The 25,000-nt window shown below is 42.9% G+C and overlaps 3 protein-coding genes across 4 annotated transcripts in view; 1 reads left to right on the top strand and 2 right to left on the bottom strand.

The window, feature by feature from the left end:
* LOC125034935 (proline-rich extensin-like protein EPR1) overlaps positions 1 to 8,092 on the bottom strand; it is a 27,385-nt gene extending 19,293 nt beyond the window's left edge. Inside the window, exon 1 of the mRNA XM_047626982.1 lies at positions 6,408 to 8,092. Coding sequence (XP_047482938.1) covers positions 6,408 to 8,092 — 1,685 coding nt within the window. The remainder of the gene's footprint in view (positions 1 to 6,407) is intronic.
* The window catches only part of LOC125035393 (prostaglandin reductase 1-like), a 23,777-nt gene extending 4,906 nt beyond the window's left edge, over positions 1 to 18,871 (top strand). For both annotated transcript variants that reach the window (XM_047627759.1, XM_047627760.1), the window contains exons 2-9: positions 9,413 to 9,541; positions 9,886 to 9,988; positions 13,322 to 13,504; positions 14,381 to 14,499; positions 14,871 to 15,022; positions 16,029 to 16,152; positions 16,749 to 16,867; positions 18,111 to 18,871. In XM_047627759.1, the coding sequence (XP_047483715.1) occupies positions 9,436 to 9,541; positions 9,886 to 9,988; positions 13,322 to 13,504; positions 14,381 to 14,499; positions 14,871 to 15,022; positions 16,029 to 16,152; positions 16,749 to 16,867; positions 18,111 to 18,221 (1,017 nt within the window). In that variant the 5' untranslated portion in view covers positions 9,413 to 9,435 and the 3' untranslated portion in view covers positions 18,222 to 18,871. The remainder of the gene's footprint in view (positions 1 to 9,412; positions 9,542 to 9,885; positions 9,989 to 13,321; positions 13,505 to 14,380; positions 14,500 to 14,870; positions 15,023 to 16,028; positions 16,153 to 16,748; positions 16,868 to 18,110) is intronic.
* Positions 18,872 to 19,709: 838 nt separating this feature from the next.
* LOC125035248 (synaptotagmin-10-like) overlaps positions 19,710 to 25,000 on the bottom strand; it is a 13,306-nt gene continuing 8,015 nt past the window's right edge. The window contains exons 3-6 of the mRNA XM_047627515.1: positions 24,483 to 24,655; positions 23,470 to 23,619; positions 21,217 to 21,351; positions 19,710 to 19,900 (exon numbers count right to left, since the gene is read on the bottom strand). Of these exons, the coding sequence (XP_047483471.1) occupies positions 19,718 to 19,900; positions 21,217 to 21,351; positions 23,470 to 23,619; positions 24,483 to 24,655 (641 nt within the window). The 3' untranslated portion in view covers positions 19,710 to 19,717. The remainder of the gene's footprint in view (positions 19,901 to 21,216; positions 21,352 to 23,469; positions 23,620 to 24,482; positions 24,656 to 25,000) is intronic.

The raw sequence follows: 25,000 nt of genomic DNA, 5'->3' as shown, positions 1-25,000 counted from the left end.
ATGCTCAAGCGTTCGCTTGTTTTCTTCGTTACACAGTCTACATTTAGTTTCATCTGCACTTTTTGCACCGTGCAGTTACCAATACATTCTGTAACCTAAACGTATTCTGGCAATAACCACGTCACATTGTCTGGTTTGACTTCGGTGCAACCCATAGGAGGGCTTGCTATCTCTATACTGATCGTAGTGCCTTATGGTACATCTTTCAGGCCTTTGAGTGTTTGTCAGATCTACTAGTTCTTCCTTATGAGAACTTTTCAATATATGTGCAACCCTAGCAAGAGGCATCCCAAGATCTATGTTCACAGTATCTTTGCTACAGGCTTCCTTCGCCAATTTGTCGACGTGGTCGTGCTTGCTTATGCCAACATGAGATGGTATCCATACAAATTGAATGTTAAAATTACGCTCTATTGCACAAGTTACGTTACGCTTAATGCAATTCACAATTTCCTCACCGCCACCTGCTTTGAAAGAATTTAGTGTCCGAAGAGCACTCTGAGAGTCACAGAAAACTACTCCAGAGCCCCGAGACATTACGAATTCCGTTGCAAGGAGTATACCTGCCAGCTCCGTTTGTGTAGTGCTGGCCCAATTTTGCACTCTCATATTAACTTGTTTTAGTAGGCCATTTTTGTATACAGTACAAGCACAACCAGCTTTGTATCCAGACTGTACGGATCCGTCAACGTAACACTCATATACATCATCGCCCATAGACTCTGTGTGTTCCTTCACCGTTGCTAATGCAATTTGTTGTAACACGCAGTTATGTACACTGTTTTTTTGTGGTAGACACGTAAGGTGCACGATCAATTTTGAATTTTTCCATGGTGGAATGGATCGACCTTGTGGTATTTTACTAATTGGGACATTGAGCTTTGTAATATTCATGGAGATTTTGTGTATTAGAGGGCGCGCGTGTGTGTGATTAGTCACGTCTGCTTGCGTGATTTTATGCTGCATTTGTTTTTGGAAGTCTGAAAGATACAAGGGTTCCCTCAGAGCTTTGACCCCAAATATAGTGGAAATAAATATTATTCTATCAGAGATGGATGGTAGGTTAAGTTCCGACCTCATGTTTACTATCCTTGCTGTTCTCGGGGCGCCGAGGATAATCCTCATGGCTTCATTTTGCACTACCTCCAAGCTATTTATTTCTGATTCCTTACATTGCAACAAGTGCAGTGCATGGTAGTCTACAACTGATCTTATAAAAGCCAAGTAAAACAGTCTAGCGAGCTTAACATTGATGCCATGTTCTCTTCCAACAAGAACTTTCAACGGTTTCAGTCTCTCCCAGAGTCTCTTTTTCAGGGAAGGGATCAGGTCTGCATCATTTATGTTCACCCCGAGATATTTATATTTATGACACATGTCAAGCTCTTGGTCACCTATGCGAAAAGTGGGTAGGGGTATGATACATGGATTGAGAGCCATTGTTTTCTCAGTGGATATGACTAATCCACACTCATGAGCCCTAGCTGTGAGTTTGTCGAGAATTATTTGCATCCTCTCTTGTGATGATGCTTTGACACATATGTCATCAGCATAGCATATAATGGATTCACCATCCCCAAGTGGAATATCTGCCACCAGCTTGTGCATGAGGACATTGAACAACATAGGGCTGAGAACTCCTCCCTGTGGCGTCCCAAGTTCAAAAGATTGTGTGGTGGAACTTCTCACTCCCCTGAACAAGACACTTGCAGATCTGTTCGAAAGATACATTCTAATCCAGCTCAATAATTTACCCCGGATGCCAAAGCTTACTAATTGTTCTAGGATAATTTATCTGTTTGCAATGTCAAAAGCTGACTTAAGGTCAAGAAAAACAGTGTGCTTCCCTGGATTAGAGTTTGAGTAGTACTCTGCAAAGCAATGTTGTGTGCTTCGTCCCGTTATGAATCCGTACAGTCTGTGAGATAATTTACCTTGCAACCTGTACCTGAGTCTGTTCAAAATTATCCTTTCTAGAACTTTGCATACACATGAGGTTAGTGAGATTGGGCGGTATTTATCAGTGTTTGGTTTCGGTATAGGGATGATTAGACTGCGCGTCCAGAGGCCAGGCAGAATACCTTCTGACAAACTTAACCTGCACAGGTGCAAAAGGGGATTACCAGGTACCTGAGCTATAAGGCGGAGGACACTATAGGTAATTCCATCTTCACCTGGTGCAGACGCTTTTCCTTTGAACAGTGCATTGTTCAGCTCCCACTCAGTAATCTCAGCAAAGTCTGAAGGGTCTGTCTCAGAACATCCAATCTCAATGGCAAATTTACGTGCAATTTTAGACTGACTAAGGTGGTTCTGAATATTTGTGGGAAGTGAGCTCAATTTGGACGCTCCAGCCCATTGACTAAGGAGCATGTCTGCTTGTGCAAGAGGACTATGGAATTGCGGGGTGTTAGTTCTTTTGCCTGAGAGTCGATTAATTTTTTCCAGACCTCAGACATTGAGGTGTTATTGTTTATGCTTTGTAGGAACTGTTCAAAGTGTTCTTTTCTAAAAAGAGTTTTTAAATCCCGTAGATTTTTGTTATCCTTAAGAAACTGAATAAGATTGTCAGGTGTATTGTCCTGCTTGTAGATATCACATAGCTCCTGAACTCGCTTTTGTTCCCTTAATAGTGTAGGGTCACTGACCCACTTAGGTTGTTTTAGGCGTTGTGAATTGTTGCTCTTTAAGGTTTTCTTTGGACAGACCCAGGTGTTGTAGTAATCAGTGACCACTTTCATCATGTCCATGGAGAATTTATCAACACTCGTTACTGTGTAATCGTTATACCAGTCATAAATACGTGATTTAAAGTGGTGCTCAAGGTAAGGAGGAATAGAAATTTTAAGCCTATTTGTTTTTGCAGATGGACTATTATCAACAGCGTATCTCGTTACTATTGCAAAGTGGTCACTGATTAGCTCTGTTGCAAGCATGCTTCTGACGTTTCCATGCACAAGATCCCTTCCTATTACATAATCTAGCCTACCCCCCGCCACGTGAGTTTTCCTGTCTGTATCATATACGATCATAGATCTATCATTCACAAAATTTCGGAACTCTTCGCCATTTTCATTGCATTGACTGTCTCCAAATGTATAATGCCTAGCATTAAAATCCCCCATGCATATTGTGCCGTGATTCTGAAAGTTGGGCAGTGAATCAGTTTGAAACTTTCTACACCTTGCGTATACATTGTACAGAGAGAAAAACCCAGAGGCTGTTCGAATGTGTAAATGCTGATATTGCACATTATTGTCATCAGACTTCTTTCTGCACCAAATTATGCGGTATGGTGTCACTGACATAAGTCAATAGGCCTGTCATCCCTGTGTTCGTATAGGAGTGGTACCCTCTAATTCTAGGGGCGGTTTTTATTTTAGTGGCTGATGTGAAGGGCTCTTGTAGACAGATAACGTCAACATTATGGTTATGAATGTAGTAGAGCAAGTCATTAATTCTACGGTTGACACCACGTATATTCCATGAGAGAAACGTAATTATTTTCTTGTCCCCCATCACACCCTATGATTAGCTGATTGGTCAAATTTGTGTTTGATGAAGCCCTTTAGTTTGCAGATTTCTTGTACAGCATTACATATCTGTGCTGCATCTTGTTTATTTACACTGATTCTGCGCGCTTTCCTCATATTGATATTATACGTATAATCCGTACCTGATATCATTTTCTGAGTGATGTCCCATAGTTCGTCCGTTTCCTGCATATTTCCGTCGGCGTTGTTTTCACTGTTACTGTCGTCACCGTTTTTAGATGATTCGTCGATGGTATCTTGAGTAATAACATTATCACAGACCTCATTCGTATTTTCGACATCACTAACATCATCAGAAATCATATTTTCCCTGTCTGCTACCCGATCACTTTTTATTTCCATAATCATTTTTCTCATTTCAACAAGCTCTTGCCTGATGCTTTCATTCCTATTTTCAACATTACTAACATCATTAGAAAGCATATTTTCCCTGGCTACTCCCCGATCACTTTTTATTTCCATAATCATTTTTCTCATTTCAACAAGCTCTTGCCTGATGCTTTCATTCCTATTTTCAACATTACTAACATCATTAGAAAGCATATTTTCCCTGGCTACTCCCCGATCACTTTTTATTTCCATAATCATTTTTCTCATTTCAGCGAGTTCTTGCCTGAAGCTTCTTATATCCTCAATCACTTCCTTGTTTTGTTCATCACTGTTCACTCCTGTGGCACTGTTTCCTGGGATGGGGAATCCCCCTGGCAGTTGCGGGAATGCCTGTGGGTTGGTGACGTCACACGGCACTGGGTGGGGTGCGGCTGGGCTGGGCATCGCCGCTCCGCGGTCGATGGGTACGGTCGGGGCAGCAGGGGGGGGGGGGGGGGTGCGCGCGGCGGTTTGTGGGGGCAGTTGCGGTGCCAGGCCGCCACGCCTTGCTCTCCGCACCTGATACACCTCTTCACGATGCTGATGCTGCCAGTGTCTCCATTGTCATTGTCTTTTTCATTTTTATGTGCAGGACAGTCCTTCGTCAGGTGAGCTTCTGCGCAAACAGCACAGGCTGTTTCTTTCCTGCAATATTTTGCTACGTGGCCGTACCCCTGGCACTTGTAGCAAACAACAACATCCGAGCTCCACGGTCGAATGGAGCTCGACTCTATGTATTGTCCAAAGAATTTGTACTCTTTGGGTGGCGGATGTTCTCCACTCCATACAATGACGATTCTATTCAGGGCTTGTCCTTCCTTGTAGATCCTCCGAGCTTTAAAAACACCCGGAAGATGCAGTGCTTCTTCTTCGGCGGCCTCCTTCGGAAACCTGGTAACCAGGTATTCCCCGTATGTTTTGCCTTTGGGTCTATAGTCGTCTTTATTTTGCAGAGAAATTCCTGCGAAAGTCCCATTAATCATGAGGGCTACGTATTGTTGTTGTTCCCTCTTTACATAGACATAACGAGAGGATATCCATTTCCCCTGCACCATGTCTAGCGGGCCTTCCTCTTGGAGGGGCGGCAGCTGGCTGACCTACCTCATCCACTTGATTTTATCAGCTGTAGACGTATCCTCCGGAAAGGCCAGTCTAATGTACTTTTCCTTTGGGGCGATGGACGAATTTACATGAAAATAAACGAGATATGAGGCATGGATCTGACAACGATTTTTTGCAAGGCAGACATTTTTCATTGATTGTTGCAAAATTTTACTCATCGGACGAAACCAGTCACGTTTCTTTACATTGCAGTTTGGGCTATCCATAATATTTATATATATATATATACACACACACACACACACACACACACACACACATATATATATATATATATATATGTATATTAACATTGGTTTTTGTCTAAAATGAGGATAAGAATTAGAAGCACTTTGCCAGAGAAATTTAATACTACGGTTTGTTTCCTGTTATAAAAACAAGAAGGTAGTTGAAAGTTTTTTCTTTTGTATATGATATGTCACATATCTTGTTAAAACTGAATTAGAAGCGCAGGATATTTGCGACTGGCTTGATCTCGGGGAATCGAGGTCAAGCCAAATATATGTTCGCTTAACATAACAAACCCAATATGAGGGAACAATGGCATACTAATAGTCGCATTCGTAGTATTAATAGGAGTAGTAGCACTAGCACTTAGTAGTAGGAATAGTAGTATAAGTATAAGAAGGAGTAGTAGAAGAAAAAGAAGTAGAAGAGGAAGAAGAAATAGTGGTGTACCTGTCTGATGCAGATTATGTCCTCTTAACGATACGCAAAGAAACAGGCAGGAAAGTTTTTCTCCTTGTAAAATCATGGTAGGAAAGACTTTGTTTAGGTACAGAATTAAAAATATAAGAAACAAACAGAAATAAAACAAGAGGGGGGGGGGGGGGGTTGCCGTGCAAAAACGAAGGGGAAATATCCGGGCAGCGAAAAAATGCGAGAGGGGAATGGCCTACTCTAGAAATTTCATGTGCACTTATCCAAGGCAAGAATGCATCTGTAGTACTGCCTAATAGCAACTATGCCTATTACTATAAAACAAGGAAAACTATAGTATCTTGCATGAGGTGTAGGTTTAATAGGGAATCTAGTCATCCAAAGCGATTCCCTTGTAAAAATTAGGAAATATAACTTGTCACTTTCCGTCTGGTGATCTCGGCATGCTCTTAATATCCTATCATGGTTACTATTGACAGATTTTCTTTTGCTCTCCTTATCACGATCGTTATTGGCCTTACTAATATACTCTGCGTATGTTAGTACTATTTTTTCATGGCTGTTACTATTATCGTAATAATGTGGAAGGGATAGGGAGGGAGGGAGATAGGTTGGGAGACAGGGGTAGATGCGTGGGGGTAGGAGGTGGGGATGGGAGGCATGGGGTGGGAGGCATGGGGTGGGAAGCATGGGGTAGGAGACATGGGGTTGGCGGCATGGGGTAGGAGGCATGGGGTGGGAGGCATGGGGTGGGAGGCATGGGGGTAGGAGACATGGGGTTGGCGGCATGAGGAGGAGGCATGGGGTGGGAGGCATGGGGTGGGAAGCATGGGGTGGGAAGCATGGGGTAGGAGGCATGGGGGTAGGAGACATGGGGTTGGCGGCATGAGGTAGGAGGCATGAGGTGGGAGGCATGAGGTGGGAGGCATGGGGTAGGAGGCATGAGGTGGGAGGCATGGGGGTAGGAGACATGGGGTTGGCGGCATGGGGTAGGAGGCATGAGGTGGGAGGCATGGGGTAGGAGGCATGGGGTGGGAGGCATGGGGTGGGAAGCATGGGGTAGGAGGCATGGGGGTAGGAGACATGGGGTTGGCGGCATGGGGTAGGAGGCATGGGGTGGGAGGCATGGGGTGGGAAGCATGGGGTAGGAGGCATGGGGGTAGGAGACATGGGGTTGGCGGCATGGGGTAGGAGGCATGGGGTGGGAGGCATGGGGTGGGAGGCATGGGGTAGGAGGCATGGTGTGGGAGGCATGGGGGTAGGAGACATGGGGTTGGCGGCATGGGGTAGGAGGCATGAGGTGGGAGGCATGGGGTAGGAGGCATGGGGTGGGAGGCATGGGGTGGGAAGCATGGGGTAGGAGGCATGGGGGTAGGAGACATGGGGTTGGCGGCATGGGGTGGGAGGCATGGGGTGGGAAGCATGGGGTAGGAGGCATGGGGGTAGGAGACATGGGGTTGGCGGCATGGGGTAGGAGGCATGGGGTGGGAGGCATGGGGTGGGAAGCATGGGGTAGGAGGCATGGGGGTAGGAGACATGGGGTTGGCGGCATGGGGTAGGAGGCATGGGGTGGGAGGCATGGGGTGGGAAGCATGGGGTAGGAGGCATGGGGGTAGGAGACATGGGGTTGGCGGCATGGGGTAGGAGGCATGAGGTGGGAGGCATGGGGTAGGAGCCATGGGGTGGGAGGCATGAGGTAGGAGGCATGGGGGTAGGAGACATGGGGTTGGCGGCATGGGGTAGGAGGCATGGGGTGGGAGGCATGGGGTAGGAGGCATGGGGGTAGGAGACATGGGGTTGGCGGCATGGGGTAGGAGGCATGAGGTGGGAGGCATGGGGTAGGAGCCATGGGGTGGGAGGCATGAGGTAGGAGGCATGGGGGTAGGAGACATGGGGTTGGCGGCATGGGGTGTGAGGCATGGAATAGGAGGCATGGGGTGGGAGGCATGAGGTAGGAGGCATGGGGGTAGGAGACATGGGGTTGGCGGCATGGGGTAGGAGGCATGGGGTGGGAGGCATGGGGTGGGAAGCATGGGGTAGGAGGCATGGGGGTAGGAGACATGGGGTTGGCGGCATGGGGTAGGAGGCATGAGGTGGGAGGCATGGGGTAGGAGCCATGGGGTGGGAGGCATGAGGTAGGAGGCATGGGGGTAGGAGACATGGGGTTGGCGGCATGGGGTGGGAGGCATGGAATAGGAGGCATGGGGTGGGAGGCATGAGGTAGGAGGCATGGGGGTAGGAGACATGGGGTTGGCGGCATGGGGTGGGAGGCATGGAATAGGAGGCATGGGGTGGGAGGCATGAGGTAGGAGGCATGGGGGTAGGAGACATGGGGTTGGCGGCATGGGGTGGGAGGCATGGAATAGGAGGCATGGAGTGGGAGGCATGGAGTGGGAAGGGGCGTTGATCAGTTACACTCGGAATAATTATTAGAGGAATCGAATTGCGTAGCGCGGATCGTTGGCGTATGTACAGAGTGCCGATAGTGTTGGGTATATACCAAATGTTAGGCTGTGAAAGTCTGTCTGTCTGTCTTCTATTTCCTCTCCTCGTCTTTTGTTCGTTTCTTTCCTATTCTTCCCCTCATAAATCCTCCTATTTTGCTTTCCTTCTCACCCTCTATCTTTCTCTCCCTCAATCCCGCCCCCTTCTCTATATCTCTCTCTCTGGAATGGATAAAAAGAAAACATATCTTATACAAAGCTGATGAACTTTGTTTTACTTGGTCAAAGGAAATTCGAAAGATATGATGTCACATTATGTTGTCTGCAAATATATATCATCGTTTCCAGTATCCATGATGCTGACATTTGTATCATTACTATTATCAGTACTACTATCATTTCGATAATATTAGTATGATAATAGTTATTTTCATAACATATATTTTTACAAATATTATCATCCTCATTGCAATCATGGTTTCTATCGTTATTTATATTAGTAGTATTAGCACAGTCCTACTACACAATTTCGTCCTATAACTTAGGGTTGTTATCGGTTTGTTCCACCTCCACACAAACCTATCGTATTGTCAATGTGTGCCATTTAATACGATGAAAAAATGTCTGCCCTTCGCAAAACAAAGTGCAATTGTTAAGGCTTATATCCGAATGTAGTCATGTGTGTATCTCCGAAGGTTGCGGTGACCTCATACGTTTTTCAAATATTGTAATAATGGTATAATGAGGATAAAGATGGTAATGATGATGATAGGGATAGGAAAAGGAAAAGGAACTTTAACCGTTGGAAGATATAATAATTATAGGCCTATACATGGCGTTCGGTGTACAGAGGAGGAAGATTACAGACAAAATGAGTCAATTGTTAAATAAAACGAAAGGAAACAAACAATAAGGATGTACCTAACTGATCCAAAGATCCTGGCTCAGAGTGCCATAGGCCTATCCCTTTCATGGGGAGCCACAAAAAAGTAAATGTATATGACCGATCGAACCCACTGCATCTCGGTGCAACGATATGCAATACGCGAAGATAAGACGATAATCAGATATCTAACAGGTGGAAACCCCTCTGCTAGTTTAATATTCCGAAGACAAAGAAAAACAATACGACGAAGTAGATAACGGATCAATATCAAAATAAAAATTAAGGAAAACTGAAACAAAAATAACAAGGAAACATCTCATCCCAAACTAACCCCAACATAAACATTATAATAACGTGCAACACTCTTTCCCTTTCAGAACACGAACGACCACTAACGAAGATGGTGACTGCCAAGGTTTGGGTTATGGCGAAGAGGCCGCTCGGGGAACCGACTCTCGAGGACTTCAAGCTGCAGGAGGAGGAGCTGCCGGCGTGCGGGCAAGGAGGTGAGGGGGGGGGGGGAGGGGGAGAAGATACGGGGGGGAGGGAGGGGTGGGGAAGGAGGAGGGAGGAGAGGGGAGAGGAAGGGAAAGGGAAGGGGAGGGGCGAGGAAGGGAAAGGGGGAGGGAGGGGAAGGGAAGGAGTGGGGTAAGGGAGGGAAAGGGGAATGGAAGGCAGGGGAAGGGCAAGAATTGAGGGAGGGAAGGGAGGGGAGAGAAGGAAGAGAAAGGAAGGGGAAAGGCGAGAGGCAAATATAAGAGTACGGGTGGGAGACTGTGCCTCTATACAGGTTTGTATGCTTGTACCAATGCATTAAACTGTTACTAAAAAACCCTTTGTTTCCCCTCAGATGTGATCATCGAAGCCGAGTGCTTGAGCGTCGACCCTTACATGCGGTATCGGGCACGAATGATTCCCGTGGGAAGCGTTATGGTCGGAGGACAAGTGGCCCGGTGAGGAGCATTGCTTGGTCGGGGTCGCTTTCGGTCTCTCCTCTCTCTTCTTACTCTGTCCCTCTCTCTTTTTGTCTGTCTGTTAATCTGTCTCTGTCTGTCTGTCTCTCCTCTCTCTCTTCTTACTCTGTCCCTGTCTATTTTTGTCTGTCTGTCTCTCCTCTCTCTCTTCTTACTCTGTCCCTGTCTCTTTTTGTCTGTCTGTTAATCTGTCTCAGTCTGTCTGTCTCTCCTCTCTCTCTTCTTACTCTGTCCCTGTCTCTTTTTGTCTGTCTGTTAATCTGTCTCAGTCTGTCTGTCTCTCCTCTCTCTCTTCTTACTCTGTCCCTGTCTCTTTTTGTCTGTCTGTTAATATGTCTCTGTCTGTCTGTCTCTCCTCTCTCTCTTCTTACTCTGTCCCTGTCTCTTTTTGTCTGTCTGTTAATCTGACTATCTCTCTCTCTCTCTCTCTCTCTCTCTCTCTCTATATATATATATATATATATATATATATATATATATATATCAGTCTTTCTATTAATCTATCTATCAGTATATCAGTCCATTTACCTAAGTATTTAGAATCTACACAAAATCTAGTCCTATCTCTCTGTCTATCTAAAGGTAACATATTGAATACTTCGCTTTATAATTAATTCATTAATCTTTAAAATTATTATATTATCAATATCATGATGCTAATGATGCATGGATAGTATTATCATTATTAGTATCTTCTAAGAGATAAAAGGTAAGAGGCCAAAATCATAACACAAAAAAATCACACACAAAAAAAATGCTGGGCGGCTATTCATGTCAGTTGCAAAACTCGACTTTCTGCAGAGAAGAGGCGCCCGCACTATATATACACGTCATTTTAGATCAGACCACAAATTCTCAATATCATGCTTGGACCGTTTCCTAGATAGCCCTTATGATGTGTCACTTTAGAAAACTGCTGTGTTTTTTCACTAATTTTGTCTAATAATAAGGTGCTCTGCTGTGCATAGAACGGGTTGGCTTGTTTTTTTCAAGAGCATTCAGCGGGTGGTCGCAAAACAACTGATCATACAACCAGTCTCAGAAAAGGGAAAACTGGCAACTCGAGTACTCTGATTCGCTTTACTTTATTCTAATCATCCGAATCTTGATCTTACATATGTCTGGATTTTTATCTATTGAAATTTACTTTCTTCAACGCGATATTGTTATTTTTCCCGAAAAAAAAAATAACTTGACGATTGGAAGGATTACAGAGCCCAGCGTGAGTTGCCAGCTTTTTCTTTTTTGAAGTGGGACGGAGTACGGAGTATTGTCTGATAAACATACAATACCACAAAATTACTAGATCTTAATATTTTTGTTGTCTACTGTGGGGGATACAGCTCACAATAGGGGTGTTCAGATCTCGGACCTTTTGATTCATGGCCACAAAACCCCATGCCAGTCTACAAGGATTGCTACATTAGAATCACCCTTTTTTCATACGGAAACATGAGAGGCTTTCTGTCTATCACTCTTGAGCGAGAACGACGTAGGCCTATACAACGGAGGTAATGGTATCCAACGTAGGACACTTTGAGAAGGCGTACTTAGCAGCCTTCTGTTTAGAAACAATTTGGTGTTTGAGCGCCTTTAGAGTTCCAAGAGAAGTGACTACGGGTTCTGGGTTCAAGGACTGGGATTTGATGACCTTCTTCAACTTGGAAATGCTTCTTCGCCTCTAAGCTATAAGACTCACGCCGGTTTGCTGTGAATTATCCTTCCAAGTGTGCTTTCCCTCGACAGAATTATGAACATAACATCGTGGCGGCTGGTTAGTCTGAACGGCAATGAAAAAGATTAGCACCTCAAAACCAAATATGGTTTACTGTCTAGTGCAGGGGTTCCCAAACTGGGGTACATGTACCCCCAGGGGTACATTTGCACGTTTCAGGGGGTACATTTGGTCTGAAGGAAACAATTACTTGCACAATACATGGTGTTGTAATCTGCACTCAGATTGCACTTTTCTCATTTTCTTTGTGTTGATTAGCACCACCTTTATTGAAATTTCTAAACATGCAGACTTAAATAATTAAAATATTAAAATGTCCTTTTTTACTATTAAGCTTAATTTTTAGTGTTAGGGGTACATGGGAACCTATAAAAAGCCTAAGGGGTACTGAGGAACAAAAAGTTTGGGAACCCCTGGTCTAGTGGGAGCATACGTGGACACAAGTTATTCTATTTCATTGCACGGAGATGCTGCTGTTGTAATTAATTATCTCAGCGTTACCATGTAACTAGGATGAGAAATTGGGAATCAGTCTATCACCATATGTGTGTGTGTGTGTGTGTGTGTGTGTGTGTGTGTGTGTGTGTGTGTGTGTGTGTGTGTGTGTGTGTGTGTGTGTGTACTGTATTCATATATCCCACACGTTCATACCGAAATAGCTGATTAATATATTAGTCACCCCAATAGTTTTCTTTGATGTTTAAAAAGAAAACCGGTTAAAGTTATTAGGGGATTCTAAAGTAAATGTAATATATTTCCTCAACTCTAACTACTGAGTTAGTCCCTATTCCCTTAGGTTTGCAACAAGTACTTGTACTTTACTACATTGCATTGTTGCATTCTTCTATATTGCTACCTCTCATTCAAGTACATTATATTGTTGTTTTTACATTGAACAGTTGTATTGCATTAATGTATTTCCTTATCCGTATCGAGAGGAAGAATTACAGTAGAAGAGATATTCGATCGCTTTATTTGTATTAGTGTCTTCTGTTAGAGTTCTCCCCCCCCCCCCCCATTCTCCCGAGCGATTGAGAGCAAGAACCCGAGGTGGAAGGTACATAACACCATTGTATTTTCACAGTATAATTGTACTGTAATATTTAACTTCCCCCCAGAGTGATCGAGGACAAGACCCCTACCGTGGAAAATGCATCATACTGTTATATTTCCTCTGTAACATTGTATTTCCCCTCTTCCCCCAGTCCAATCAAGAGGAAGAACCCAAAGTAGAAAACATATCACACTATTCCATTTACACAGTATAATGGTATCCCCCACCCTTTCCCCTGAATAATCGAGAGCAAGATCCCGCAGTAGAAGATACATTGCACTATTGCATCTACACTGTATTGTTGTATTCTAAGAGAAATCCGCAGTGGAAAATACATTACAGTGTATTATTGTATTATCCCCCCAGAAGAGTGATCGAGAACAAGAGACCGTAGTGTACTATTTACACTGTATTATTGCATTCTATTATTGTATTGCCCCAGGGTTATCGAGAGCAAGAACCCGTTGTGTTGTATGTACACTGTATAGTTGCATTCCATTACTGTATCCTCTACCTCCCCCAGAGTTATCGAGAGCAAGAACCCGTCGTGGAAGGTCGGTTCGTACATGATGTGCTACACCGGCTGGCGGTCCCACACCCACATCAAGGCGGAGGAGCTGAAGAAGATCGGCTTCACCTACTCCCCTCTGCCTGACCTGAGTGGTATGTCCAAGACCCTAGGTCTTGGGGTCATTGGAATGCCTGGGTAAGTGGGGAAGGAAGGAGGGAGGGAATACGGTGGAGGTGGGAGGGTAAGGAGGAAGGAAAAGGGTAAGAGTTAGAGTGGGCTGGTAGGTAAGTGGGGAGGGAGGGAGAAAGAGAGGGAATGATGTGGAGGTAGGAGGGTAGGGGGGGGGGGGGAGGCAAAGATAGAGTGGGTTGGGAGGTAAGTGGTGAAGGAGGAGAAGAGAAGAGAATAGGGTGGAGGTGGGAGGGCAAGATTTAAAGCTAGAGTGGGTAGGTAGGTAATTAGGCAAGGAAGGGGGAGGGAAAGAGTGGGTTGGTAGGGAGAGTGGAGGAGGGAAGGGAATATGAGGGTGGTGATAAGGGAAGGAGTAAAAGAGGAGACAGAAGAGAGTAAGAGGTAACGTAGGAATGGAAGAGGACGAGTTTAAAGGGAGAGGAGGAAGCATTAATTGTAGATGAGCAGGCACAGCAAAAGACGAACAGGTACGAATGGAAAATTTAAGAAAGAAGAAAGGAAGAGGAGAAGGGTAAAATAGTTTAGAAACAACAAAGGACTAGAAATCGAACAGAAAAAAGAAAACAGGAAAGGAAGTGAACTGAAAAAGAATCAGAAGGAAAATAAAATAAAACGGGAGAAAATAAATAAATGTTTAGAGTAAAGAGAGAAAACAGTCAAAGAAAGAAAGAGGTTGAAGGTTATGACTGAATTAGAGAAAACGAAGAAACAGGGAGTTATATTTCAATGATATATAGAACACACTTTCATTCCCAAGCTCTTAAAGAAAACTCACTCTAGAAAAAAAATATATATCTAACCAGATACTCCCCCCCCTCCCCCTCACTCCTTCCCACCCCTTCCACCCACCCACACTCACCGCCCATTCAACCATTGCAGAAACACCGCCTACTTCGGTTTCCTCGAGCTCTGCAACCCGAAAGAGGGAGAGACAGTGCTGGTGAACGCTGCGGCCGGAGCTGTGGGGAGCGCCGTGGTCCAGATTGCCAAGATTAAAGGCAGGTTGAGGAATGGCTTGTGGACACGGTTTACAATGCTAATTTTGACATGTACAAGTATTTATGTATGTATGAATGTATGTTAGTATGTGTCTATGCGTGTATGTATGATATTATTTTGTGTGTGGGCCTATGTATACGGCATATATATTCATGTATATACATATGCATATACATATACATATATGTTCACACACACAAACACACACACAGACACACACACACACACACACACACACACACACACACACACACACACACACACACACACACACACACACACACACACGCACGCACGCAAACAAACAAACAAACACACATACACAAACAAATACGCATACAAAACCTAACTCCCGCCCCCCTCCCCCCAGGCTGCAAGGTCATCGCGTCCGCCGGCTCTGAGGACAAGTGCGCCTGGGTCAAGGAGCTCGGGGCCGACCACGTCTTCAACTACAAAACCGCCAATGTCGACGAGGAGCTGAAGAAGGCGGCGCCGGGGGGAATCCACTGCTATTTCGACAATGTAGGTGGAGGTTGGCGTGGGCAGATGTGGGTCGATGGGTGAGGGGGTTGCTGTGGGCGTCGTAAATGTGGGCATGGTTTTCTGTGGGCGTGGGTGGATGGTGGCTGTGGGCGTGGCTGGCTGTGGACGTGGGTGGATGTGGGCGTGAGTTGATGAATGAGAGGGGGGGGGGGGGGGCGTGGGTGCATGGATGAAAGAGGGTGGGGGGGAGGGATAGGAGGGAAAGTAGGAGGGGTGAGAGGGGAGATGGAAGGGGAGGGGAAGGGGTAGGGGTGAGAGGAGGATAGGAGGTTGGAGGGAGGAGGGGGGTGGACAGGGAGTGAAGGGGTGGGGGGATTAGAAAAGAAAGTAGTATGAGAGAAAGGGAGAAAAAAATGGGGAAGGGGTAGGGGGTGAGAGGAAGATAGGGTGAAGTGTAAGATGGAAAAGGTCAGGAGAGTAGGAGAAAAAGGGGTAAAGGAGAGAGATGATGCGAGAAAGGTGGAAAGAAAGAGAGTGGGAGAGAGAGAGAGAGAGAAAGAGAAAGAAAGAGAGAGCGAGAGAGAGAGGGGGGGGGGGCGAGAAAGACTGAAAGAGAGAGAGAGAGAGAGAGAGAGAGAGAGAGAGAGAGAGAGAGAGAGAGAGAGAGAGAGAGAGAGAGAGAGAGGGGGGGGGGGGGACCTTATTCTTTATTATTTTATACATTTATATAGCTCTTTTAAAGTGATTTTTTTCCAGTGAATGCCATGAGTTTATTGTTACGATAACTAGAGAATCACGTTTAAATCGGTGTCTTTTCTCAAGTGCAATTTCATAATCCGCTAGTAAATCACTGTAATCTCATTCATCATCACCCATATTCTTATTTTCTGACATTGTCTATTAATGTCTCATTTTCACCTCATATTCACTTCAATGTTAATCACTCTTAATCAGTCTGTCATATTCGTCTCTTATTCTCCTCAAAGGTATAATCCTCCTCAGAAATAACTACTGATAACTCACTTTCCCCTCATGTTCTCCTCAGGTGGGCGGCGACTTCACTCTCCACGCCCTTCGACACATGGTTGACCACGCCCGCATCTCGGTCTGTGGCGCGATCTCCACTTACAACAACGAGAACAAAGACCAAGGGAAATTGATTGCTAATAGTATGTAATGTGTGGTTATGTTTTGATGAGGGTGAATGAAGGTGAGCTTGGTGGCAATGATGATTATGGTGGTTGTAATGATATGTTGATAAGGTCATTAAGAAAATGATGAAGGGGCGTTGTTAGGATAATGAGCGTGATTGTGGTTATGGTAAGGGCGATAATGATGGTTACTATGATAGTGATAATCATAAGCATATTAGTGACATGTTAAGTTAAAAGCAAAAGTAATGAATCATGAATATATTGATTATATATACTGGCAGTGATGGTGAGGAAGGTAATATTGATTACAACTATAATGAGGATGTACCAATATACATGTGACAGCATGAAAGAAGAAAACACACTACCGTGTTGATACTATGGTATAAAAACCCACACTGTAAAACTAGAATCCACCTGGATTCCATCTTCATATAATAATGACATGACACTAGCCCCTTTTGGTTTCACACTTAAAGGATCATTTCACTACCTTCCCTTTACAGAAATAACTCAGTCGGTCGGGTTACATTCGCCCAGACTTTAATAATCCCAGTCACCCTTCCAGGCGCATCCCCCAGTCAACTTTAGCAATGAATTTCCTCCAACAGGTCCATTCGACGCTTCTCTCATAATCACCAGACAACTGCGCATTGAAGGTTTCCTGGTGAACCGCTGGCTAAACCGCTGGATGGAGGGACTCACGCAGTTGAAACAGTGGGTGCAGGAGGTTAGTATGTCTACTTACTAGTATGCGTGTTAGTACGTTTCTGTGGATGTTACAGTTGATTGGACATATATAGGTAAGTTTCTCTGTGGATGCTCCTACTGACAGAAAGAAGGTTAGCTTGTGCCCGTATATCAGTGTGTAAGTATTTTTTTTTTTTTTTTTTTTTTTTTTTTTTAGCATAGATAGATTAGATCAGATTAGATTAGAATCTGATAAAAGCTATGGACCCTCTTCCCTATTGACTTATTGAGATTTTTTTATTCACACACACACACACACACACACACACACACACACACACACACACACACACACACACACATACACACATACACACATACACACACACACACACACACACACACACACACACACACACACACACACACACACACACACACACACACACACACACACACACACACACACAAATATATATATATGAGGTACACAAAAAAAATCGTTAATGCAAATATTTTTAACTGTGACTCTGAAACCCATGTATGGACCCCAGGTTAAAAGACCCTGCCTTGGATGATTAAGTGTATCTTGGTATATTGTAATGTCTTTAATCTTAGAGTGATTGCATATATGTGAGTATCTTCCAGAGAATAGTCGACTTGTTCACAAAGAATATTGGTATATTTGGTAAGTATTTCAGTGTCCTTTTTCATTTGTTACAATCTTTCTGACTGTATCCTGCTTGATCAAAGAAGGAGTTAGTACGGTGTATTCTAATGCACTGGTGTGTTTGTTAGTTTCTTGGTATGATGGTATAAATGTTAGTTTATTCTTATGCTTGGTACCGGACAGAAAAAGTATGACACATAAATCGGAAAAGATAAGCATTACAGGCATCACGTATAGACAATGTAATAGAAAGGGAAGTGTATTTCCAGTGTTTAAGTGATCAGCATATATGAGTCAAGGATTATGCTGGTTGTAGGATTTTCTAAAACATGAAAAGATAAATATCAATATATGTGAAAACAGAACTGCTTGATTAATATCCATATGTAATATAATCCATATTAATTTTACATACTCATTTCCATCATTGAAGATCCATAGATATTTTACACCGTCAAAAACTTTACAAGTCAATCCAAGTAGATATTTTTCTGTCAATGTTCTTCCCCGTCCCTTTCCCTTCTTGTTCCACTACCCTTATTTAAAAAAAAAAAATCTTATTCCTTTGTTGCCTTACCAATCCACAGAATAATATGTCCTTTTCTTTGAACAGGGCAAGCTGAAATACAAAGAGACAGTCACACAAGGTTTCGAGAACATGCCTAAGGCCTTCATCGGGCTGTTCCACGGAGAGAACATCGGAAAGGCTGTTGTTGTTGTATAAGAAAAAGTCTATTGGCAAAATCGATGTGACTCGGTTGGTATTCTGTAAAAGCTAACTGAAATCGAAAAAACTGCCGTCATTATATAAAGAAATGAGTACAACTTTGGAGAATCTGTTGTTTTGACGTAGAGGTTAATAAACATCAGATAAAAAATTCTTGACTCTGTATGAATAAAAGTTAATTGACAGCGCTGAAGGCACTGTTGTTCATGGTATAAAAACTCAGGACATTGGGAAAGCTGCTATCATTGTGTAAAAGTTAATTAACAACACTGGAGAATCAGTCAGTGTGAAAAATCAGTAGCTTGTTTATGCTTGAATAACTTTTTATTTCTGTATCATATAATTGATGGCCTATTGAATTTTTTACTTTGTATTTAATTATGAATTTTAAAGAGTACACAGACACAAGGTATGCAATTAAAAGTTACGTAATGTAGAAAGTACAATGTAAGTTATGCTATTGCTATGTTTTATACTTAGTACACAAAGAACATTGATAAAGTTGATTAACAATGGATTGATAAGATCAACAAAATATTAAAGGGAAAATATGGGTACAAATAAGATAATGCTGATTAATAAAGCAAATAAAACTTTTTTTTAGTTGGTTGATGTGCCAATTTTACAAATAAAGTTTATATGTGTTAGTTGTATCGTTTTATTTACCATTTGATATACAAAATGGATTTTTTTTTTTTTTTTAAATCGAGAATGTGTTATAAAATCTATCTTACATACACACACGCAATATTTACATATTATATATACTGTTCCTTATTTACAAGCATTCACCCATATTTGGACGAAGAAATACAATCATATAATATAGTCTTTATTTCATAGAGTATATAAGAACAGGTTATAGAAAAATGTGAAATGTGTATATAAGCATTGCCACGCCCCCTTCCCCCACACGCCCTTTTTATATTTCACATTATCTCTCCCTTCCATCTCCCACTCACTCATCCCCGCTAATATCTTGGCCTTTTATCCCTCATCCTCATTTCATCTTGCTCCCTTTCTCTAATCATCTCCCTTAGTCTCTCCCTCTCTTCCTCCGTTGCCTAATTCTCTCCCTCACCCCCCCTTTCCAGATTCCTCGCTCCCTCCTTTCCTTACATTTCACCTTCTCTCCCTCCTACGCTCCCTCTCCAATCCTCGATATATCTACTCCCTCGCTCCTTTTTCTCTTCACTCCCTTCCTCCCCCTTCCCCTCTTCCTCCCACATCCTCCTCCCTTCCCCTCCGTCCTTGTCATCTTTCCTCTTCCCTCCCTTTCCCCTTTCCTCTCCTTCTCCTCTTCCTTCCTTTCTTCCTTCCCTCTTTTCTTCCCCCCCCCCCTCCTTCACATCGTTTCCTCCTTCCTCCTCCCTCCTTATTCACTTCCCTCCCTTTCCTCCCTCCTCCCTTCCCTCTCTCTACCTATTCACTTCCCTCATTTCCCCCCCTCTACCCCCTTTCCTTCCTGCTCCCTCCCCCCATCCCTCCTTCCCTCACTCCTCTTGAACCACCGGGTGCCACAGGGTCACCTCCCGGCCCGGGCACTCGGCAATACTCTGCCAGTGCTGGGAGCCCCTTGGCGTCGTGCCCAGGCCGAGGAAGGCTTGGCCGAGGGTCGCCTTCCTCTTGGTCCATCCCAGGCGTATCAGGTTGAGTTCTATCCAGTGTTCGCTTATCTAGAAAAAGAAAACGGGAGGCGTGGCTCAGGATTAAACCCAGGAAAGAAAATGGGATACGTGGCTCAGGATTAAACCTAGGAAAGAAAACGGGAGATTCAATCTGAGAAAAAAAACAAAAAACGGGAGAGGTGGTTGGTGGTTAAATCTGGGAAAGAAAACTGTGGAGATGGTTAAAGATTGATTAAATAAAATGGGAGTGGTTATTGAATATTAAATCTAAGAAAGAAAATGGTAGTGGTGATTGAAGAAAACGGAACGGTGGTTGAAGACTGAACCTAGGAAAGAAAACGGAGAGGTGGTTGGAGATTAAACTTAAATAAACAGGAGTGATTGAAGCTTAAACCTATAAAAGAAAACGGTAGAGGTGGTTAAAGATTGAGACCAAGAAAAAAAAGGAAAAAAGGAGAGGCGGTTGAGAGCTGACTGAGATGTTTCTCGTTGATTTGCGTGTGGTTAAATTGACTCCATGTATTTCAATAATTCTTGTTTCTTGGAGAGAGAGAGAGAGAGAGAGAGAGAGAGAGAGAGAGAGAGAGAGAGAGAGAGAGAGAGAGAGAGAGACAGAGAGAGAGAGATTGATAAACATACAATAAAGCATGCAGAACGAAATATTGAAAACATATATAGAAGAAATATTCCATCAAAACATTTTCCTTTTTAAGAAAACAATTTCAGTAGCATGAAATTCATTTGCAAATAAAGCATTCTCATACTATGAACATTTTTAAAAAGCAATATTCAATAATAGTAATTTTACTTTTTTTCGGAATTTTATTGCAAATGCAACTACAATATTGAACGACAACAATTGATAACAATATTTTCAGCAATTAGGAAGCCAAAATTTATAAAATAAAATCAATACTTATTGTAAAAACGGTCTGAAAGGGAAGAGGAATGTGGAAGAGGAAGAGGAAAATAAGGAAAATTGTTAATGAAAAGAAAAAAGAAGCTAAAAAGGCGAAAAATATAAATATCAACTAGTAGGAATAACAAACACACGAAAAACAACAATAATTCACATGCAGAAGCTAGAGAAGGAAGCATAGACATAAATCAATAACAAATCAAAATATACAATAGATACAAAGGAACACACACACACATACAAATGTACACTCCCATCCACCCACCCACCTACACACCCTCCCACACACCCCCACTCCCTCCCACACACACCCACTCCCTCTCACACACACACCCAACTCCCTCTCACACTCTCCCAACTCCCACTCCCACCCACCCACTCAGCCCCCCCCCCTCCCCCCCACACACACCCATACAAACACACCCCCTGCCACCCTTCCACCCACCTTCTCCTGCGACACATCGAAGATAAACGGCGCATTCCACACCGGCTTCAGTCCGAGCGCCGCTTTTGTGGTGGTAACTTCCTGCACTTCCTCGCCTTTCCTCATGATCACTTCCACGTGGTACTCGCCCGAATTCTGGCGGGGAAGTGGGTGTTGTTATTCGTGTTATTATTAACTTTTGGGCGAAGTTGTGTTCATGTTCGGTGGTTGTTATTATTAGTGTTATTATTTTTTTTTGTGTGTGTGTGTGTGTGAAGTTGTGTTGTATTGGTTCGCTGGCTGGTCGATAGGACTTGGCGAAAATTTATCGATAGATGGCGATGGATTATTTCTTATGATGGCGATGGTCATGGGTTGCCAATGAGGTGATTTGATTTTGGGCGGTTTGGTTCATGGTAATTAATTAACATCAGGTTTCGCTGTTGCACATCTTAGTAAATAATGGTAGGATATTATTAATAAAGATGATGATGGTGATAAAAGAAAAGGTAACAATGATGATAGTAATAATGGTGATATCGATAAGCATTAATAATGATTATAATCATAATAATGTTAATTATAATAGCAATAATAATAATACAATATAGTTACTATTATTATATATATATATATTTTTTCACGTCTCTTATTACTTTTGTTATTTTTATGATAGTCTCCCATTTCTTTCTCTGGTTTTCTGTAACGGTCTTTATGAATATTTTTTATCATGAATCTTTACAGTACATTTTCTTAAAACACTTTTATTGATGTTATTAATCTTCATATTTCAATTCACTTACGGTAATATAAATTGTATTTCGATTTCACTTTAAGTACAAGATGACACATTTTATGCATGTTTAATCTTTCTTTAATTATTTACGTTTCTTTTCTGTTTTTTTTGTTTTTTTTTGTTTTTTTGAGTTTTATGCCTCATGATTTATCTTTTTAATTTACATTAGTATTTTCAACTGTAGTTATTTTGTGAAAATAATTATCAAAAGAATGTGCCTCAGACGCCACCGAGACAAGGCAAATGCGAGTGACAAGCAAGGAGAGAGAGAGGGTCAGACAGCGAATGCTTTTTGCTTACTTCCATTCCTAGCTGCGGGAATGGAAATTGGCTAGTGGCTAGTAATGCGGGGTTGGCAGTTCACAACGGCAGCTTTCCTTCACATTTAATCTGTGCGTTTATTAGTGACATCAAACAAATGATGTCGCTGCAGACACACGAGCTCCATTATTCTTATCATCACCATCTTCATCACAGTCATCATTATCATAATTATCATCATTTTTATCTTTATTTCTAACTTACTAACGATAATGATGACGATGATGATGATGATGACGATGATGATGATGATGATGATGATGATGATGATGATGATGATGATGATGATGATGATGATGATGATAACAATAATTACAACAATAATAATGATCATTATATAAATGAAGGAATAAAAACATTGTTGATGATCACAATGCTAAAGCTAATCCATATAATACCGAAAAAGAGAAGGAGGAAAAAATGCTTCTTTGTCCACAAGGAGGATAAAACGCAACGCCAAAAACAGGATGCAGAGGAAAATAACGTATTAAAAACGAAAATGTCAGGGTTCGTGGAAAAGAGATAAGGCAGCCTTTGTCCATATCGCGTGGTGACACTGATGATGGTGATGGTGAGCGCTGTTACTGAGAGTTAGTAATGATGGTAATATATGCCAGTTAGAGAGGTATTAGGAATGGTAATTATGATGATAATGATGGTTGTAGTAGTAATGGTTATTTGTAACTGCTGTCAAAAACATTTTCAGTAATATCATTTTCACTATTATCAATATCCTTTTTTTTTTTTTTTTTTTTTCATTTTCTTATTCTTATTATTATTGTTATGATTTTGTTAATACTATTATTGTTATTTTTTATACTGATGAGGATCTTCCTCTTCCTACTCCCTCTCCTCCTCATCACCATCACCATCACCACCACCACCACTACCACTACCACCACTACCACTACCACCACCATCACCACCACCACCACTACCACCACCATCACCACCACCACCACCACCACTACCACCACCATCACCACCACCACCACCACTACCACCACCATCACCACCACCACCACTACCACCACCATCACCACCACCACCACCACCACTACCACCACCATCACCACCACCACCACCACCACCACCATCACCATCACCATCCCCATCCTTACAAGCATAACTCTCCCCCATCGTTATCACCGACTCACCTTCGCACTGACCACCGTGCTTTGCGCCTTCAGAACCACGATCTTCACTCTTCCCTGCGAACTCCCGGTCTCCTTGTACTGGGCCAAGACCTGGATTTCGCCCCAGTTCGCGTCCGAGGCTCTTCGCCCGTTCCGGTCTGGAGCTGCGTCCTGGGGGGGGGGGGGGGGTAGAAGTAGGGGTATGGGTGTGAGGTGTGGGTTGGGGGAGATGGGCGAGGGTGTGGATGCAGGAGGTGGGAGGGTGGGTTGAGTGGGTGGGTGGGTTGAGTGGGCGGGTGGGTTGATCGGGGGGTGCAGTGGGTGTGGGTGGGTGGGTGGGTTGGGGTATGGTTGGGGTATGGTTGGGGATGAGTGGGGTGTGAGGGTGAGATTAGTGAATGTTTAAATGCTATGAGACTTTTTTGTCATTTGAAACTATGTGTTTTTTAACATTAAATAATTCACGATCCAAAGAGAATAATAATTCACTAATCAAATCATACACAAACAAAGGCACATTATAAAGACAGAAACAAACACATCGAAAGGAAGTAAGTCCCACGCATAACACAAACAAAAGTCAACTGAGAAAAATTAGCGCTTTACAAACTAGCATACATACACAAACAAAAATCTAGAACAACTAAACAAAATCACATTTAAACAAACCAGCAAATACATTGGGAAACAAGCACAATCCGTACGCAAAAAGCACATATAAAAACACGTACACAGTAAAAACAAACGCGCTGACATAAACAAGACTTCTTAACTACACAAATAAGAGCTTGCAAACTTAATAATAAGAGTGCAAACAAACCATACACACACAAACAAGATGACAGGCAAACATAACAATAAGAAGACATAAACACACATAACACACACCAACAAAAACAATAAAAAAAATTCCACACACAAGACTAAAAAAACACAGCGACTAAGACACACACAAACGCACATCCACTTGTCACCAACTACAAACAAGCAACCCAAACCTAAACATAAAAAGAGGAAAAAACGACAAAAAATACCTTTTTCCTCAGGCACAAAGGCTCCAAGGCTGTGACTGGTTTATCCGCCTCGAGTTTGACCTTACTCAAGGGCACGAGGAGGTCAGCTACGGGCTTGTTCAGCAGATGACCGCTTCTCCTCGCTATGACCTCGAACTTGAGATCGCTAAGTTGGAGGTCTTTGAGGCTCACGTCTGAGGGATTGAGTGTGGAGTTAAAGCTGTGTTTGGGAAAAGGGTAAATGAAGACCTATAGATTTGAGGAGAAAATGTATGAAATGAAAAAAAAAAATAAAACAAATAGAGAGACTATCTATCATTAATATATAAGTATGCGCGTGCATTATATAAATAAATAAATAATTTACATACACACACACACACACACACAGATTTCTCAACAGAATATCAACCCTTCCACTCGCACAACATCTTCGCCTACATACAATTCCGCAATACAGTCGCCAGGGAAATAAAAACAGTCAAGAAGACCTTCTACCACGACAAACTACAACACCTGCAGCCCAGCCAATGGTACGG

Source organism: Penaeus chinensis, chromosome 19 (assembly GCF_019202785.1).
Source record: "Penaeus chinensis breed Huanghai No. 1 chromosome 19, ASM1920278v2, whole genome shotgun sequence".
NCBI classification, from domain to species: domain Eukaryota; kingdom Metazoa; phylum Arthropoda; class Malacostraca; order Decapoda; family Penaeidae; genus Penaeus; species Penaeus chinensis.
The sequence above is the reverse complement of the archived record's forward strand: the minus strand, read 5'-3'. Positions and strand labels throughout refer to the sequence as shown.